The sequence below is a fragment of the Vulpes lagopus genome, chromosome 2 (assembly GCF_018345385.1).
Source record: "Vulpes lagopus strain Blue_001 chromosome 2, ASM1834538v1, whole genome shotgun sequence".
NCBI classification, from domain to species: domain Eukaryota; kingdom Metazoa; phylum Chordata; class Mammalia; order Carnivora; family Canidae; genus Vulpes; species Vulpes lagopus.
In genome coordinates, this window is record NC_054825.1 from 144425574 (window position 1) to 144445129 (window position 19556).

General features: G+C 44.2%; 1 protein-coding gene across 2 annotated transcripts in view; it reads right to left on the reverse strand.

Annotated features, from left to right (window-relative positions):
* MAMDC2 (MAM domain containing 2) overlaps positions 1–19556 on the reverse strand; it is a 149596-nt gene that overhangs the window by 70385 nt on the left and 59655 nt on the right. For both annotated transcript variants that reach the window (XM_041745102.1, XM_041745103.1), the window contains exons 3-5: positions 14253–14524; positions 12689–12773; positions 9421–9558 (exon numbers count right to left, since the gene is read on the reverse strand). In XM_041745102.1, coding sequence (XP_041601036.1) covers positions 9421–9558; positions 12689–12773; positions 14253–14524 — 495 coding nt within the window. The remainder of the gene's footprint in view (positions 1–9420; positions 9559–12688; positions 12774–14252; positions 14525–19556) is intronic.

Sequence of the window (19556 nt, forward strand, 5' to 3'; positions counted from 1 at the left end):
AATGAAAACATTCTCATGGACCCCTAAAAATGTCATGGCTCCTAGGCATGGGAGCTACTATGCCTAACAGACCTGTTGACCTGGGCCCCAGTCACTCCAGCTCTCTCCTTAACCTTCACAGCCAATAAATCTCTTTCCCACCTAATCCAAGCTTAGGGTCTTCCTCTTGGAGGACCCAAACTGACACAGCGATGACAAGGGAAATCATTCCCCAGAGGGTGAGGAGTACCTCCAAGGCCTCTGGGAGACTTGGTGATCCCAGGAGACCTCACAATCCACTAGGAGGTATTCATTCTACTTGTGGGGTGCACAGTAACTGGGCTTACAGAAATGTCTCACACCCCATCCCATTACGAATCCATCTTCCTCACCATTGACAGATATCTGACAGTCTTCTCTAAAGGCTAGTTAGTCACCTGCTGTGGGGACAACATATTAATCCATGAATCTGCTGTTAAAGTGCTTCATTAACAACTCATGTACAAGACACTCAGCCAAGTGAGCCACAGTCATTTCTGATCCAAAAGCCATCCAGCAAACACAATGTGATGTGCCCACAGTGAGTCAGACAGGCTGCTGGTGCTGAGACCAGGACTGCTGACACCAAGTCTCCCATGGAGCCACTAGACTAGACCGCATTCTGTTGCCCTCCCTGCCCCGCCTCCCCATCATTCAATTGTTGCCAAAGTTGCGTACTATTTACTGAAAATCTGAGTAAGAGTGTTTCTCACTGGAAAACAAAAGGTAGCTGGCTCATCTCAGTTGAAGCGGGGCGGATGATTCACAAATCACCAGGTGTCTGCCACAGGAGGCCAGGCTGGAGGGCTAACTACCAGCCCAGGCTCAGTGTGTGTCATCGGGTACAACCTACCCCGAGGAAGAAGAGCAAATGTTTGGAGGAATGCAGGCACCATTTTGTGCACCTTTCCAAGGGGAATGAAGAAGGTAGCTTGGAATTCTTGGGGAATTACATCTCTAGTGTTTGGTATTATGAGAATTTTCCTGCCCAATTCAGTGAGGCCAATCCTTCTAACTGGTGCAGGGTGCTAGGGCCTTTAGAATAGCTGGGAGAGGCAATTTGTCTGACCCTTTAAGTTTGAGTAGGACGAAACTAGGTCTAAATGGACCTTAGATGTACACATCCTATAAGGAAACAAATATTAAGGGATCCTGCAGGCCACAAAGATGTCTAAGTAATCAAACTTCAACTGGAAATGAAAGAGTCTATGACGGGGCCATGAGTTCTCCATACAACTAAAAATTGGGAAGTGCAGTGTCACCCATCCCCCCACCCAAAGCCATTGCAGAAGTTGGTCAGCTTGACTATGGAGTGGTGGCAATAATCTCTAAAACAGGGGATCCCTGGGTGGCGCAGCGGTTTGGCGCCTGCCTTTGGCCCAGGGCGCGATCCTGAAGACCCGGGATCGAATCCCACATCAGGCTCCCGGTGCATGGAGCCTGCTTCTCCCTCTGCCTGTGTCTCTGCCTCTCTCTCTTTCTCTCTGTATGACTATCATAAATAAAATAAAAAAAAATAAAAAAAAAAAAATAATCTCTAAAACATTCCAAAAGAGTATGAGCTGAACCTAAGCTCCCTTGGAATCTGAGCAGACACAGGAACATGGAATTGCCATTTGAAAACTGTGACCAGATAGTCTGGACCTCAGAGGCATCAGCCGTGGCCTAAAGCCATTTCAAGTACAGAAACTGTATTGGGACTACAGTTATATAAATTTGAACATTAAATGTAACTTTTCCTCTATTTCTTTTTTAAAGCATATTTGTAAACTCAGAGGTGAGCAGAAGTGACTTTACTTTCTCAAGTTTGATACTGAGTTGACTGTGTTCCTTTCTTTACCACCTCATTGTTCCCTTTACCTTTCCTAAGGCAATAGTGCACAACAACTTAAGGTTATTTTTGCTTCAAAAATTTGAAAGAAAAACTTCATGCCATGAATTTTTTTCTTTTGCAAGACACCTGTTATCACCTTGTTCAAATGTAAATGTTCCCTTATGCTTTTGAAATAAATTTCCTTTTGTAATTTAAAAAAAAAAAAAAGTCTTGTCATACTCAGACTTAGAGCTAGTCTATCCTTCCCTAATTCTAGATTATACAGGGAGACTACAGCTCCTAGGGGGAAAAAAAAAACAAAAAAAAAATTCCAATTGTATCAAAATATCAAAATCTTGGCGATGTCAGCTAAAGGCCCCTTCTGGGCATGTACACTTGCTTCCCTGTATGCAGTAACATGTCCCCATGTTAGCTCAACGGTTCATGTGCAACCAGTGGCCCCTTTTAGGTAGCCATTTTCCCCTTGAATTAGGGAAAAAAAAACTTTGAGGGCAGTTCCTGAAATTTTATTTTCAAACAGTCTGGCTAACCAGCATTCCACAAAAATTGCCCTCGGCTTGGCTCCAATGCTAAGGCATCCTCTGACTCAGCTGTGATTTGGCCTTGTTGGCCACATTTGTGCTCCAGTTGTGAGACGTCTATATCCGTGTCATGTTGTCTGGACAAGCTGTCTCCTGGGGAAGGGGGAAAGCATGGTCTGAGGAAGCATATGCCAGCTGGGAAAACCCACTGGTCTGCTACCACTGTGAGGAGACAGCACCTAAATACGGGAGGTCACCATGCCTGTTCTTCCTGTCTACGAATCCAACACTGATCTTCATGGATCTTTAGTTCTAAGAGTTTGGGTAAGTTTAGTATAATAGAGTCAGGCTCTAGTCTTTTTAGATAGCTTTCAGAGATGACATAAATGTAATAAATGAACATGAACTGGGATGTCTCCTAGTCTCTGCTAAGTCCTCAGTGCCAAGAACGATGGGTGACAAGTACCTCCATTCTGTGGTCTGGTACCAGACTATCCCTGTAGGATATGCTACATTGTGGCTGCCTTGGCATCTAAGCTGGCATCACCAGATGTATTCCATCTCTCCCTTCCAGCCTGAGGATATGAGAAGGATCAGAGACATTGTAGACAGTCTCTTTGAAGACTGGTGTTCCAGAGCTAACCTGCAATGTGTTTTCTTTTGACCTCCCAAGGAAAAGGAAAGGGATTGCTTCCCCTTTCTTATCTTGATCCAAGAGAAGAGGCTTAATGGAACCACTCATAGAGAGAGTGGAACCTCTATGAGAGGGAAATCACCATCCAACCTCCCCCTGACCCATGCTTGCAGAAATCCCTGAGTTCTTCAATTGCCCTGGGCCTCAAGAGGAGGGAGCTCAGAGTTCTCTGGAGAACTTGATCAGTGATAACTGGGGTTTGTGGGGGCACAGAAGACAGTTCCTGACTCTTGACCATATACATCTAGAGAAAAGACGTCCATAGGGACGCTGGGGGTAGAATGGAGAGAAAGGATTACGTTGCCAGTGAGCTGTACCTCCCAGTTTGGCACGGGCAAAGATTTGAGATTTTCCTTAGCCTAAGTGGCCAGCTCAGAAGGTAGGTAGGCTAGATCGTCTTGAAAGGACTTTTCTCAAAAGGACCACATGCAGTATAAAGGCCATGAACTCCAGCTTCCATGGGACTGGTCACATAAAATCTGTTGTCCCCATCCCTTCCTTTTCTGTTCCACTGTCACACCTCCTCCTACCCTGGAGGAGCCAGAAGCAGCAGAGTGAGTCGGAGAACATGAAGGGAAAAGCAAAAGAAGTATGAAGAAAAAAGGCCAATGGCTTTCTCTCTATGGCTCTACCGTGTTTTAGTCTGGGGGGACATTTGAATCAGATGAGATGCTGGAGTTTTGACAGGGCTGAACCAAACCCTTGAGAAGGAGGCTGTTAGTTCATACTTCAAAGTGTCCAGAAAGATAAGGTAAGTCATCCAAGGACAGGGAAAGGTGAATGAGCAGAGCCTGTGTAAAGGTAACGGTGAGAAAATTAATAAAACTGCTTCCCCGCTGAGAGCGTATGCAAGGAACCAAGTGGATCAATGCAGAGAGTAAATGCATAGCACTGTTAAGAGGATGCCTGAGCTCTGTCTGAACCGAAAGGAGAAAAGGTGGCCATGAATTATAGAAAGATGCTCCATCCATCTCAGGATCTTGGAGGGAATAAAATCACTCTGACCTTAATTTAGGTTTTGAAACCTTGCTCAGCTCTCAGAGTGGCACCCTACGTGCATACGATTTTTAAAATCTCAGCAAAGAAACAGATTTCCCTCATTATTTGCCCAGTAATTACCTTCTTTTTTTGCTAAGGCAGGTAGGAAACAGTAATGATCTGAGCTACCAATAGGCTACCTCCTGAAAGATTTTGTTTCAACTTCATAAAATATTAACAAAGAAAAAAAATCCATTCATGATGAATCGGAATTGAATGACAAAAAAGCAGGATAATATCCCATCCCCTCCAACATTCCCAAGATGTCTCACGAGAGTTCTGACTGCATTATTTTAGCCATTTCCACCCTGAGACAGACATTCGGAGACCAAGTGCCCATTTGAAAGATCGGACTCACGGTTTGGGGCTGTTAAAAATGCATGGTCAAATGAGGAAAACTCATATATGTGTCACATTTTTCAGATACCACATTCACTCTTCTTTCTTCTACAACACAAAGGCCAGCGCCCTCCTGAAGGTGTCCCTCAACCCCGGAAGTGTCTAAGCGGACACACAGCTTCGCTTGCCCCCATTGTTCACTTCTCTGGTTTTTCTCTGAAAGCATAAGCTGCTTCCAGTAAATGAATGAACATGAGATGAGTTTTTTTGAGCAAAATCTGCTGCTGTGGGCAGATATCTGAACCATTTAATCTTTACTTTGCCACCCAAATTGATAGAGCTCAGGAAAAATCAATACACCCAGTAGATGGCAAATGTACTTAGAAAGGCAACCCCCCTCTCTTAATTTAAAGCACTGGAAGGTTATTATTATTATTATTTTTTGTTCTCCCAATAGTGATTCTGGCCAAAACTCTGAGTCCAATGGGCAGAGAGCTTTTCAAGGAAAATATCAGAGAATCTTTAGAACTCATCTGTTTTAGCCTCACTGTATATAGGAAAAAGTCTTATATGGGAGCCCATGTGTGAGGGGTCTGAATGTGTGTGTGTGTGTGTGTGTGTGTGTGTGTGTGTATTTTAGGTGAGGAGACAGCTGTCTGGCCACAACTGATCATCAGTGATCAGTTCAAGAGATCATCAGTTCAAGAAAAACAGCAGAGAGTCAGGGGAAAATGAGTAGAACGTAGGCACCCAGGCTGCGGACTTGTCATGAGCAGGAGCATAACTGAGGTCTGGGTGTTACTCTGCCATCACCTCATATCCCAGAACTTTCAAATGCTCTCCAATCACTGAATAAAGTATCCACTCTCATGCCTGTACGCCTCTGCATATGCTGTACTTCTTATCCATCTAGCCAAATTCCAGTTCTGAGATGACTTCTTCTAGAAAGCTTTCCCTGAACCCCCAAAACCAAGGCAATCTTTCACTTTTCTGTGGTCCCATATCATTTATTTCACAGCTCTGTTAGTCATGCATCATTGTGCATGCTTACAGAGTATTTTGGTATTTGAATAATTTGAGAAATGCCATAATACCCATTAACACAGAACTGTATTAAAGGCACCAAGAAGTCCTGAAACAAAGAAGTCTGTGTAGCTTTCTTCAGCTCAGGGTTTCCCTAGTTTATTTTTCCCCCTGGTTACGATGAGTGGTGAATTTGGAGATTTGGATGTACAGCATTAGGACTAAAATACTAGAACTCAAAGCTATCTTAGAGATTATGGAATTCAAATTCTTCATTTGAAAATAGGCCAATGGAGACCTTGAGAAGATGAAGGACTGCTTAAAGCAATCCAGCACTCGGAGAACTGGGTCTGGAGCATAAGTGTTGAACTCCTAGCCTGGTCCTCTTTCTCTGTTCCTTATTGACACTGCTGAGGTCGGAATGTTCCATGGTCACAAATGAGAGTGAGGAAAGTCTAGGGATGATGCACTCCTCAGAGGATGGATGACACTCAAGTGACAAAGTCAAATGGATGACCTGATAGTAGGATACAGATCCGTTGCCTCTCCCAAGAAATATGTGTTCTCCCTAACCAACTGGTCCTCATCATCACTGAGGATGCAAAATGATATGGGGCGCCTGGCTGGCTCAGTTGGTGGAGCGTCCAACTCCTTATCTTAGGGTTGTGAGTTCAAGCCCCACGTTGAGTGTAGAGATTATTTAAGAAAGAACACCTTTAAAAAAAGGAAAAAGAAGGGACGCTTGGGTGGCTCAGTGGTTGAGCATCTGCCTTCGGCTCAGGGCGTGATCCCACGGTCCTGGGATCGAGTCCCATGTTGGGCTCCCCGCAGGGAGTCTGCTTCTCCCTTTCCTTTATGTCTCTGCCTCTCTCTGTGTGTCTCTCATGAATAAATAAATAAAATCTTTAAAAAAAAAAAGGAAAAATGATGCATAGAACAAGTGGTCATTAAGTCATCATATCGGTTACTCAGTGCATCTGACTCTGGAACTAAGTGATTTGGGAGAAGTTTTCTGACACTTCCCCATATTTAAGTTCAGACATCTATGTTAATGACATCAAGAGTTATAACATTTTAATGTATTACTCTTTCAAGATTCTCTCTATTTCCTTTACTAAATTCTTAAGATGTGGCAGAAAGTTATGTAAGTTGTCATATTCCTTGAAACAAAGCTTTTAAGAGTTGGCAACATTTTGTTGTTTTGAATGAACCAGATTGGTGAACTAATCTGTCATGCTAGGTTATCACCCACTCACCACATGACACTTACAGCGTGGCTCCTACAATGGCCACAAATGGAGTTGGACTCTGCGTGCACAGGGCCAAAATATGGAGATATATATATATATTCCAGTCATTTGTCATTTCCAAAAGTGCTAGCCCTTTCTTTTAGAAGAAGTAAGTGAAAATGTTTTGGTTTTTTGTTTGTTTGTTTGTTTTGTTTTCTAATCACAATTATTTATGTAAGTGACCTAAGATGTATCTAAAGAAATAATTTCTAGAGTGTTTTTTGTTCTCTTGTTCTACTGTTTGGTCCTCTATTTACTGAGATAAACACTGTCTGGTTAACTAAACTAACTACATTGCTGTGACTGCATCTCTCCTTGCTCAAAGACCTCCAATGGTCTCCCACTGTCGACATTATAAAGTTAAGTTCTCTTTCCTGGCATTTGAGGCCTTTGCGAATTTGCCCCTACACCACTTTCCCAATCATATCTCTCCTCCGATACCCCTATGATTGCTACCATGCATCACTCTCCCTCTCTTGTCTCGGCCTCTCAAGGTCCTATCCATTCCTCAAACACAGTTGACTTCTTTCATCATGTCTTCTAGAATGTCCAAGCAGTAAGTGATCTCTCTTATCTCTGAATACCCTGCACTTTCCTTTTATGAGGGAAGTGGGGGGACCACCTTTAGAACACTTGACACATGCTACCTTGTCTTACATCCATGTATGATAGAAATCTTTTTCCTTTTTTTTTTTTTAAAAGATTTCATTTATATAAGACACACACACACACACACACACACACACACACACACACACACACAGAGACACACACACACACAGAGAGAGAGGCAGAGACAAAGGCAGAGGGAGAAGCAGGCTCCATGCAGGGAACCTGACGTGGGACTCGATCCCAGGACTCTGGGATCATGCCCTGAGCTAAAGAGAGATGCTCAACCACCGAGCCACCCAGACATCCCTCTTTTTCCCTTTCTTGAACGTATATTCTTTGAAACTGGGCCTAGTTGTCGTTTTTCCAATCAGACCCAATACAGAGTCAAATGAATGAAAATGCTAGATCCAATGTTGAATTTGTCTTAAACAAGTGGTCCTAGGAGATTCCAACCTTTTAATATATGATTACTTAAGAAGCCTAGGCATGTTGAAAAGAGAAAAGGAACAGATAAAATAAAGTCCGCAAAATAGAAGTTGACTAACTGGGCCTGACCTGAAGTTGTGTTTTTTTGGCCCATGCTGTGTTTTTAAAGAAAATATTTACCAGGGCACCTGGGTGGTTCAGTCGATTAAGCGTCTGCCTTTGGCTCAGGTCATGATCTTAGGGTTCTGGGATTGAGCCCCATGTCAGGCTCTCTGCTCAGTGGGGAGCCTACTTCTTCCTCTTCCTTTGTCCCTCCCCCCGCTCATGCTTTCTCTCTCAAATAAATAAATGACATCTTTTAAAAAAAAGAAAATATTTACCAATTTCAAAAAATTGGGGAAATTTCACATAAAATACTTGCCTTCCTGGTGATCTTATGAAATAAAAAGATCTGCCCTTTGGACCCGCATTCTCACATGATAGCAATTAATTAGAGCTGAGTACCCTTTGTACAGGATCTGTGCTTCCTAATTTGCCACAATCCTCACCCAGCCCACATGTCACTCACTTTATAACATCTGCCTGGCTCCTTTAGGAAACTGAGTGTGAGAGTCTGGCTATAAAGGAGACAGAAGAGGTAGGAGCAGTCTCAGAATGGAGACTGTCCAGAGCCAAGATAAGCTACAGGATGGGCACTTAAAAAAAAAGTTAGAGACCAGGTTACAAGTATTCACATGAAAAGAAACTACCATGAATGAGAATCAATGTAAAGAACCATAAAAATTTGTCATGTCTTCAGGCATGGGGACACACTGTCATTGTCAGCAATTTATTAAGACTGAGCAGGTGACCTCAGTATCTACACTGCAGCAGATCAAACTAGAAAAAAAAGGACTGTTTGCGGCAGAACCAAAATTCCTATTCTTGATCTTGATGAAAAGTCGGTCATGAGAATCTTTTCTCTAGTCAACAAGCCTTTAGGGTTGAGGACTGTAAGATCTTGTAATTGTGGGGATACCCTGACTTTCATGAAGCCTCCCAGGGTCCAGGTGAGGGCTGTCACAATCCTTAGGAGGTAAGCCCTCGCCCACGTCTCCCATCTGTGGAGATGGTCTCCTCAAAGACAACTTATCCCCAAGAACCTCTCCTCTCCATTTTCCTGCACAGTCCAGCCCACTTGGCCACTAGGTGGCCCTGTTGCTTTCAGGATTCATCACTGGGAATTGAGACTCACCTCAGGGCCACTTGGGAAGTTCATAAGGACTTGTTCCCATCACTCAATCTATTTTTAGTGAAAAACAATCTAGGATTATTCCAGACTTGCCTTTAGGGATAAGAAACATAGAACAACAAGTAGATAAGAAAGTAAACTATAATAGGGAAATGTGTAAAGAGCAAGGCCAGGTCACAGGTGAAGAAAAGCCTTTAACCGGGAGGCCTTCCCCTTAGTTACAGAGCTCCCGTCCACAGGTTGTCTCAATCTCACAGCCCACTTTTCCTGCTCTTCCACCAGGACTCCTGGCCCCTCCTCCCTTCTCCTTTTTCTGTGGACAGGGCCACAGTTAGGTCAATGTAGGGACGAAAACACTTCTCCTGGGAAAAGGACACCATCTGTCGCCAGCTCACCCAGTTCACTCTTGAAAGTGTGATCCTGCGGGAGAATGGAAGGGGAGTTCCGAATGTTTCCTCCTCCGACAAACCAGTTCACGTTGGGGTTCCAGCGGTTCACAAAGCCACAGAGATGATTTTCTTCAAAGTCGCATTCTGGCAGAAGAGAAAAAGAAACACATTTTGTGGAGACATGGTCACCCCTCGGTATACCCTGACCCACTACAGAGTTTGCTCTTCCAAATTCAGATATGTTTCTCATTCCCTTTGATCACTGGAAGCTTTGTACCAGGATCCCTGGACAATAATGGAAATTTTAAGTCATTGTTGCTTCTTTGTATTATGGCCCTTCCACTTACCAGCCACGTGGCTTGTAGCATGACCTCTCTCAGCTTCTGTTCCTTCATTTATGAAATGAGGGGAACACTCCCACCACACAGGATGGTTGTAAGTGTGGCCATTCCCAACACAGTGCTGGGCATGTGGTTAGTGCTTGGTGTATCAGCACCCTCTGCTTTAAAGCCCTATTTGGGACTATCCGCTTAGCTCCAGAAATTGTATCTGCCACCCTTCTGGTAGCATACTTCCCCATCCCCTTCTCTCCTGATGGTAGACAAGATACCCAGGGCAAAAGGACATGTTTCTTAGGTGTTAAAAGCCCCTGCTTTTCTTATTAACAACAAACAGTCAGAAAGGCAGGGCAGGCATATCCTAGGCTCTGGGTTCTTCTGCAGCGACTGAGTGGAGAAGAGAAAATAGAGACACTTCACCTACCTCCCCCGCCCATACACACACTTTTAGTTGCACTGACATGTTTGCACAGATAAATTTTTCTCAGGCTTGTTTAGTGGGAATAAGAAGCTCACAAACCAAGGACCCCCATACTCATCAACTAAAAATATGAAGTATGATTGCCCTCGTCATCTCCCATTACCCCCTTCAGACCCCACCTCCACCTTTTCTCACCCTGCTCTGCCCTCCAGAGGTAGACTTATATGGACTGTACCAATGGTCTCCCCTGCCTTTTGCCTTCCTGTTGGATTTGACCAATGGAAAGTAAGAGAAGAATGAGGCTGGTGGTGTTCATTTCTCTAGTTCCCTCCCTGTCAGGCTGCCATGGGTTGGTTGTGTCCCTCTTCCAAGGACACAGGTCCTATCAAGTAGCCCTCACCACACAGCCACTGGCTCCAGGCTCCGGTAGTACCCCCCACCCCCACCCGCCCTGCCTTGCCCTAAAGTCTGACAAATCACCACTCTTACCAGTTCTGAATTGCCACATAAGCTTTTGCTGGTTTCCTTTACCTACCCTCACCTCTGCAGCCCCTAATGAGTCTTCTTCAAATTAGGTGGGATGCACCCTGTTTCCACTTTCCTGCCCGGACCCTGATTGATATAGCTATCAATGGGTTTTTACATTAGCAATCACTGAAAAATGTTAAGATTTTTATCTGCAACTTTTTCACTGCAGCGTCTGCCAAGCAATACCCAACATTCCGTGCCCAGGGCTGCTGAAGAATAAAATAGAAAGCAAAACAGTCCTTAATATGCCAGGTTCTATTCTAAGCACTTTAACTGAATTAACTTATTTAATCCTCAAAACAGTCCCATGAGGTAGGTACTATTATTAACCTCATTTTACAGATGAGCAAACAAGCAGAGAGCGCACAGAAAGAAACGGGAAGGGATTATGGGATCAAGCTACTCAACAAGATGAAAGTATTGGCACTCCTTTTGCTTTTTATTTTTATTTTTTTTTCCTTAAAAAAAAAAAAAAACAGAAGCCATTGAGTGATTTGAAGAGAGGAAATTTACATTTTTAAAGTGCCCGGCACCGTGCCAGTCACCTTTAGACCTATGATCCCAACAGCTCCCATGTTATTCCTATGAGGGAAGCATTTTATATCTATTTTGCAAGTGGAGAAAGAGAGGCTGCAGGGCGCAGGGAGCTGAGGGCCAGCAGGTGCTGCTGCACCAGGGGTGTCCATCTGGTGAGTGTACTCTGGGATCCACACCAGCCCCCAGGAGGTAAGCGAGGGCACTACCAGGGGGCGCAGCGGTCTAACCCCACTGTACCTTCAGAACATGGTCACATTCCCATGTTTTCTTCCACTTGCCTTAGTATCTTGGAAGGCCAAAACATAGAGTTGGAAGGCCAAAACACAGAGTTGAGAGGGGATCAGCAAAGGCTCTTTTTTATTCAGAATTCTCTGACTCTCCCTTCCTCTTCCTCTCCACAGTTGGTCAAACTCCAAGGGCTGTCACTGTTGAAAAATCTCTCAAATCTCCCACCTTTTCCCCATTCAGGCCCTGTTTGTAAGGTTACAACCACTTCCTGGGGGATTTCCTCTACGGTGTATTTTCTTGTTTCTTAGTCATTTGCCACAGGGCCCCCAGAGTCACCATGTAAGGATGCAGGCAGGGGCCCATCCTCTGCTGACCTGGAGCACTTGCTGACCACAGAACCATCCACACTCCACAGCCCAGCTGGGATCCAGGGACTTCCCTAGGACTCCCTTGGCGGTCCTGATTCGCACTTCAAACACCCTCCTGGCTTCTGGCCTGTGGGTGAGCAAGCTCTGGGCCTCCTCCACACTGGGGACATCCCACAGAGAGCACCTCCCCTCTTCCCCTGAACCTGCACTTCACTGAATCCTGCTCCTTCCTGAAAGCCCAGCTCAAAGGCATCTCTGATGTTCAGGCCTGTCTGATCTCCTGTCTTCCTCCCCCTGTACCCCCACTGCCTGGCCTGGCCTCCTCCATGGGGGCCCGTCTTCGTTTTCTAAGGAAATAGTGCCAATGGCAGACAAATAGAAGGTGAGCAGCCGGCATGGAAGAGGCATCCAGGCAGCCCTGCTCCAGGGGCATCCAAGCCACGCTGGGGACACAAAGACGGGGTAAAGGTATGTAGGAGAGAAATGGAGTGCAATGAGGAAGAAAGGCAATATGATGCCTGCTTTTCTGGCAGAAGCTGAGCTCACAGCAAGCCGGAAATTATTTTTATCAGAATGTGTTGAGGTTCAGGCAGCAAGTCAGGTTACAGTTGCTGCATCTACTTTCCCTTCGTTAATGCAGCCAGTCCAGGCAGATCCCAGCGAGCCTTCATCCGCCGTCCACAGGAGTGACGGGACACCATTCAAGTGAAGCAGCATCTAAGCTACTCTGCATTATGCACTGACTGCTATAAAACAGCTTGCCCTTTAGGATTGATTCGATTCCCTCTGGCAACAGATTTTAGAAGAAGATTCACAATTCACCTTCTGGTACAATGAAAATGAAACCCACTTACCAATACAGTAGCCAGTTGTCATCTTGATTTCAAAGAGCGCGATGCTGGCCGTGCTTCCCTGTCCTAGCACACCTTCTATTAAAATCTGCACGACACATGAGGAAGAAGGGAGTTAGGCTTCCAGCACCGTTGTTCCTTGGCTCAGTATTTCAGAGACTGGTCAGGAGCTGTTCGGCAATTCAAGGCAGAGCGAGATTGCTTGTCTCAGCTAATTGCTACTGGGTACCAATCTCACAGTGGGTTTTATTAAAAGAATGTGTGTGTGTGTGTGTGTGTGTGTACAAGGTGAGTGAGGTGTCCAGTAAAAGCTTAGAGTAAACTGTCTTCTACTGTTATCCCAACCACCCCCTTCTCTAGTGCTTGTTGGTAGCACCATGTGGCTGTGGATGGAGAGGACACCCAGTGCTCTTGGGGAAATCCATTCTGAGAACGGTGAGGGACTCAGGGCAGAGTCTTCAGCAGGGAAAGCTGTTGGAGGAAGGGAAGAGCAGGGAGCATAATATGACCAGCAGTGGGAAGTTCCCCATGAGATGTAAGAGGCTCATAAATTAATTTGTAGTATCTGCATTGTTTAAAAAAAAACATGAAAATTTTGCATAAGGAACAGAGAGGAGCATGACAATTTGTGAGATGAAGTTCAGCCACTGTTGTGGTTCACTCTGGGTCCCATTTCTGAAAGTATTTGCTCTTCTTTCTGTGACTTCAGCTCAATCTTTGGCAACGACACTGGTAGACTTAGGATGTGGCCTATGGCTAGGCAGACTGAGTAAACTAGAGAGCTCAGACCTCACTGCTCCTTCCCTCAATCATCTGTCCTGCCTGATGTGAGGGGCTGCAAGTGGCAGTGGGAGAGGAGAAGACAGCATTTCAACACTTTCTGAGGGAGAGAGATGGGATAGGGAGTTGAAAAGGGAATTAGGAATGGAGAAAGTTTTCATGAAGGCCCTATCCTGTCCTCTACAGCACAGTCTCACTGAATATCACACTTCATGTCTGGCCAAGTAAGTCGGGCTCCCATCCTCCTTGCCTGCTCCAAACAACACTCAGCTTTATGTCACATTGTCTATCTTCCTTTTCCAACACTTCAGATGGAACAACCTTCACCTTTGAAAAGGAATCCGAACATATCCTTCACATATCTTTCCCTCTTCAAAGTATCTTCGTTTTTCCTTTAACCATACTAAATGATTTGTTCAAAATTTGTAGCAAACAAAACATTAGAAAGATACCACACACACATGAGAAAGATGAAACAAAATGACTAGAAATGAAAATGCTCCCTAAAGCCCATTAGAAACTAAACTTCCATCGAGGAGGTTGGTTTAGATTCTCACAGAAGTCCCGCTTAAACAGACAAGAACAGAATCTGGGAAGAAGCCTTTCTAAAGAATAAACAAAATATTAACTTACTAATCATTGATTACTAATATTCTTCTGGGACACATCTCTTGTAAAGCAGCACCTCCTAACATAGAAGATAACTACCTTCAGTGGCAGAAATTTTCATCCAACCTCAGAGTAGCATAAAGCTACGTGATAAGCTGGGCACCTAAATTCTACCTACCTTGAATTTCTTGGAACTGTTTTGTAAATCCAAGCTGGCTATGAGCCAGCTGTCTGAAGGTTCCTTCGCTGACCAAAGCAAGCGATCAAAGCTTTCATCTTCAAATCTCACATAGAGGTTCAGCCGGCTGGTGTCTGATGGAGACCTTGAAGATGCAGTTATCTGGTAGACCAGCCGGAGGCAGCTCCATTCCTCAGCCTGTAGATCAGAGCTTAGCAGCACGGCTTTTTCCCCCTGCTTGGCAAAGGAGGTGTCCACATAAATGTAGTGGCCTGGAAAGAGAAAGGAGCACCAGGAAAAGATTGATGGGCTGTTCGAAACTCAAGGAAATACACAACAGTGGTCCAGTGAAGCAAAGGGCAGATTCAGCCTGCAGATACATTTCAATGGCCTACTGAATGTTGCCTGAACACGGGATCTCTGCCCTCTTGCAAAAAATTAGAAGGTCCCACCACACTGAGACCATGGTCACACAATACAGGACAATAATAGGCTGCAGCTAAGGAGTGCTGCCTCTTCAGAGGGTGGCATGGGGCTCCATTTTGCCATCATCCCCACTACTCCCTGTTACCTCCTGACACTGAAGCCAAGTGTCTGTTGCCTATTATCATCTCATGCCAGGCCCATTTAGCTTGCTGCATTTATCTTCCCCATCCCCACAGGTGTGAGAGCTTGAGAACTTCGGAACCCAGAGGAGCAGCATGCCTCTGCTGGAATTAGAATACCTTGATGGACTCCATCTTCTTCCACAGCTCCCCTCATGCCCAATGATTTGATCTGCATCTAATCTGCATCATTATAGTAGATTGAATTTATTTGGTTGCCTCGGATCTTGGGGCCTATTCAGACAAAGTTCACTGTCAGCTGATTTTTAAAATTAGGAGTAAGAGTCTCCTTCCCTAGACTCTTCCACAAGGAAATTCCATAGTCCTGATAACTAAATGGAAAAAGTACATGCAACACATGGAGGACAGGCCGCTCATCACTTCCCTCTGCTCTACACCCCCCCTTCCTCTGTTTCCCTCTCCTTCCTTTTCCCCCAATCTCCCCCACCCCCTCCTCCTCCTTTCCTTGCTCTTTTTGCTCCTCTTTCCTCCTCCTGACAACAACCACCCCCCCTAGTTTTTCCTGACACTGATACGTGGTGCTCTGCTGGCTGCACCAGGATGTTAAAAAAAAAAAATGGCTATGAAAAACCGGAAAAAAATGGATTACAAACAAGAACTGTAACCTGAGCCTTCCAAATCTGACTCTGGTCAGTGGCTTCCTGTGGCAGTGACCTGATCTGCCTGGGACCTGCATTCTCATGCCATGCTCAGAGGTTCCCACATTTGTGGCTGCCATCTCACCTGCTGCTTCCATCCTAGGACCACCTCCCCACCCCTTGCATTTTAGGCTCCCCTCAACACCAAACTTCTACTAGAAGGGCTCCGAAATTCCTCTTTGCTTTGCTTGATCTTCCTCAGCCCCTCCTTCCATGTTCATTGCCCTAAACATCAACCCCAGTCAGGACCCTGGGCTTTGCAATGAGTATGGATGGGTCAATGGAGGCTCAGCTGATGACCAGCTTCACAGTTAGGGCGCTGTCTTCAGGGAGCCTCACTGGCCCGCAAGGGGTTTTGAGATTGACATCTGTCTCCACGGGCAGGCTTTCAATATAGCGACCACCCATCCAGGCTTCTAGATGCCAACCCAGGCACCCCTGGGGGGTGTCATGGCCACCAACACCATTACTCCCTGCACAGAGTGAACTCCCATTGTGAACCAGGTGCTGTTCTAAGCACTTCACATGGATTTCACTAGCTGGATTTTGAAGCACAAGAAATTGGCTCTTGAGGCCAACTCTTTTTTAAACAGAAATGGCAGCTTCTCTGTGACATGAGGGAATGTGTAAGTGCCATCTTCATTTCCCGTTCTCCACTACTGTCCCCAAAGAAGTGACTCTAAGCAGGCTGGTAGTGGGTTGGGCATGGCAACTAAGGGAGCTCCTGAGACCACTTCAAACCCTTTTTGAGGAAGTAGAGTTGGCACGTGGGGTAACCAAAGGAAAGAAACAAACTCCTCACTGTGTCTGGTGGAGTTTCACATCCCATGCCAACCTGCTACCCTACAGCCTCAATTCTCCCACTCTCCACTTCTTTTCCGAGTTCTAGAAGGAAACAGAAGGGCTCTCAAACTTGAGCCCATAGGGACCTGGAGGGCCTGTTCAAACAGATTGCTGGGGCCACCCTTGAGCTGCCATCATGTAGGTCTGGGTGATGCTGCATTCTTAACAGACTGCAATTCTCAGAAGTTTTGGGTGATGCTGATGCTGCTGGTCTGGGGACCACATTTGAGAAGCAAATATTTACAATATCTGCCAGAGAAACAGGACTCATTATTTAGATACCTATTTTTTAAAAGACTTATTTACTTATTTTAGAGAGGGGGGAGGGACTGAAGAAGAGGGGGAGAGAATCTCAAGCAGACTCCTGCTGAGCCCCAAGCCTGATGTGAGGCTTGATCCCATGACCCGGAGATCATGACCTGAGCCAAAATCAAGATTTGGATGTTTAACTGACTGAGCCACCCAGGTGCTCCCCTTAGATACCTATCTATCAAAGGAAGGGCTGGCTACTGTAGCATATAAAGGAGGGAGGAGTCAGTTCCACTTGGAGGTAAAACTCAAAATTAAATAAAATGTGTGCTGCAGGAGGCTCAGAGTCCATCTACTGGTGATTATCTTGATTTTTCTGTGAATGCCATCGAAAAATCTCCCTTGGAGCTAGAGAGTATCATGCTAAATGAAATAAATCAGAGAAAGACAAACACATGATTGCACTCAATGCAGAATTTAAGAAACCAAACAAATGAGCAAAGGGGAAAAAGGAGGCAAAAAAAAAAAAAAAAAAAAAAAGACTCTTAACTACAGAGAACACACTGAGGGTTACCAGAGAGGAGGTGCCTGGGGAGAATGGGGGAAATAGGTGAAGGGGATGAAGGAGGGCACTTGCTGTGATGAGCACTGGCTGATGTATGAAAGTGTTGAATCACTCTGTTGTACACGTGACACTAACATTGCACTGTAGGTCAACTAACTGGAATTTAAATAAAAACTTAAAAAAATCTCTCTTGACATAATCTCTCACTATATCAGATTTGATTATAAGCATATGCTAATACTGTCATATTAATAAGAACCTTGGAGAGTGGGGATCCCTGGGTGGCTCAGCGGTTTAGCGCCTGCCTTTGGCCCAGGGCCTGATCCTGGAGTCCCAGGATCGAGTCCTACGTCGGGCTCCCGGCATGGAGCCTGCTTCTCCCTCTGCCTGTGTCTCTGCCTCTTTCTCTCTCTCTCTCTATGTCTATCATGAATAAATAAATCTTTTAAAAAAAAAAAAAGAACCTTGGAGAGCCCATACTATAAAAATGTCTTACTTAAAATATCTCCATAGTATACGGTATGAAAGTTGGTGCTATTTATTGAGAGATCTTGATACCTCAGCCATAAGTGTTGGCTATTTCAAAATATTGGGATTTTTCACATAAACTGAAGACTTCAAATTTATTTTCAGGTCATGCTGTGTGAGTGTGCCTATTAGCTGCATTATAATCCATCCAGATTTAGCTCCCTGATTTTGCAGAATAATACATTTTCCCAGATCAAAGAACTAGCCCAAGCGCTGCCCACCTCCACTAACACTGTCAAGCTCAAGGCAGATTTTCTTAATTAATTACTACTTTTTTTCCTGCCTTGTCTGAATATAGCCTCAGAATTCTTCTAAACAGTGTTCCATGTAGCCACTACCAATCAATTTGAGTTAGAACTTGAGTTGAAACTATTTGTTTTAGCCTTGCTTGTGGCTTCAGTATCAGAGTATATTCCGCAGTCATGTTAGAGCTAAATTGGACTAGAAGGAACGTGGTAAGTTTTGAAGAAGTTTTAGAAAATGAAGAAATAATGAGGTAGATATTAATTATCAGGGATGGTGCCCCTCCCTGAACTATCACTAATAAAATTGCTATTCTAGAACAAATTGATAATGTTTTTGTTTCTTCTTAGTTTATTAAAAAAAGAATCAGGGCAGCCCTGGCGGTGCAGCAGTTTAGCGCCGCCTGCAGCCTGGAGCATGATCCTGGAGACCCTGGATCAAGTCCCACGTCATCTCTGTATGATGCCTGCTTCTCCCTCTGCCTGTGTCTCTGCCTCTCTCTCTCTCTCTGTCTCTATGAATAAATAAATAAAATCTTTAAAAAATAAAAATAAAAAATAAAAAAATAATAAAAAGAATCATTTTACTACTGAGTTAACGAGGTCTTCTTTGTGTGGTAAATATTTCATTTATTCTACACTTTATCGTAGCCAAAGGGCTGAGAATATATGTCATTTAATCTATCTGAAAGACATTGGCATCTGGAACATAATTTATAAACAATGAAATTCACCTTTTTAATACAATTCAGTAGTTTTTAGTGTACTCACAAAATTCTGCAACCATCACCACTATCTCCAGAATCTTTTCATCACTTGAAAGAGAAATCCCATCTCCATTTTTTCCCTTCTGCTAGCCTCTGGGAACCACAGATCCACTTTCTGTCTACTCCCCTTTTCTGGAAATTTCAGACAAATGGAATCATATAACATGTGGCCTTTTGTGACACTTCTTTCACTTAGCATAATGTTGTTGAAGTTCACCACATTGTAGCATTTATTAAAATTTCATTCTTTTTTGAGGCTGAATAATATTCCATTTTATGGAATATTATTTTATGGATATACCACAATTCATCCACTCATCACTTGATGGACATGTGAGTTTTTTCTACTTGTTGGCTATTTTGAATAATGCTACTATGAACAGTATTGTACAACTTTTTATGTAATGTAAGTTTCAATTCTTCTAGGTATATAGGAGGGGAACTACTAGGTCACATAATAATTCTAGGTTATCTTTGTGAGGAACTGCCAAGCTGTTTTCTAAAACGGCAACACCATTTACACGTCCACTAGGGAAGAATGACATTTCTCCACATGTTCACCATTTGTCACTGTCCATCTTTTGTTTTTACAGCCATCTTAGTAGATGTGAAGTAGTATCTAATTGTGCTTTTGATTTGCCTTGCTCTAATGATGAATGATGCAGAGCATCCTTTCATGTGCTTATTGGCCATTTACACATTATTTTTTTTTTTTTAAGAGTGGTTCAGGGGGAGAGGGAGAGAGAGAATCTCAAGCAGACTGCACGCCCAGTACAGAGCTGGGTATGGGGCTTGATCTTACAACCCTGAGATCATGACCTGAGCTGAAATCAAGAGTTGGATGCT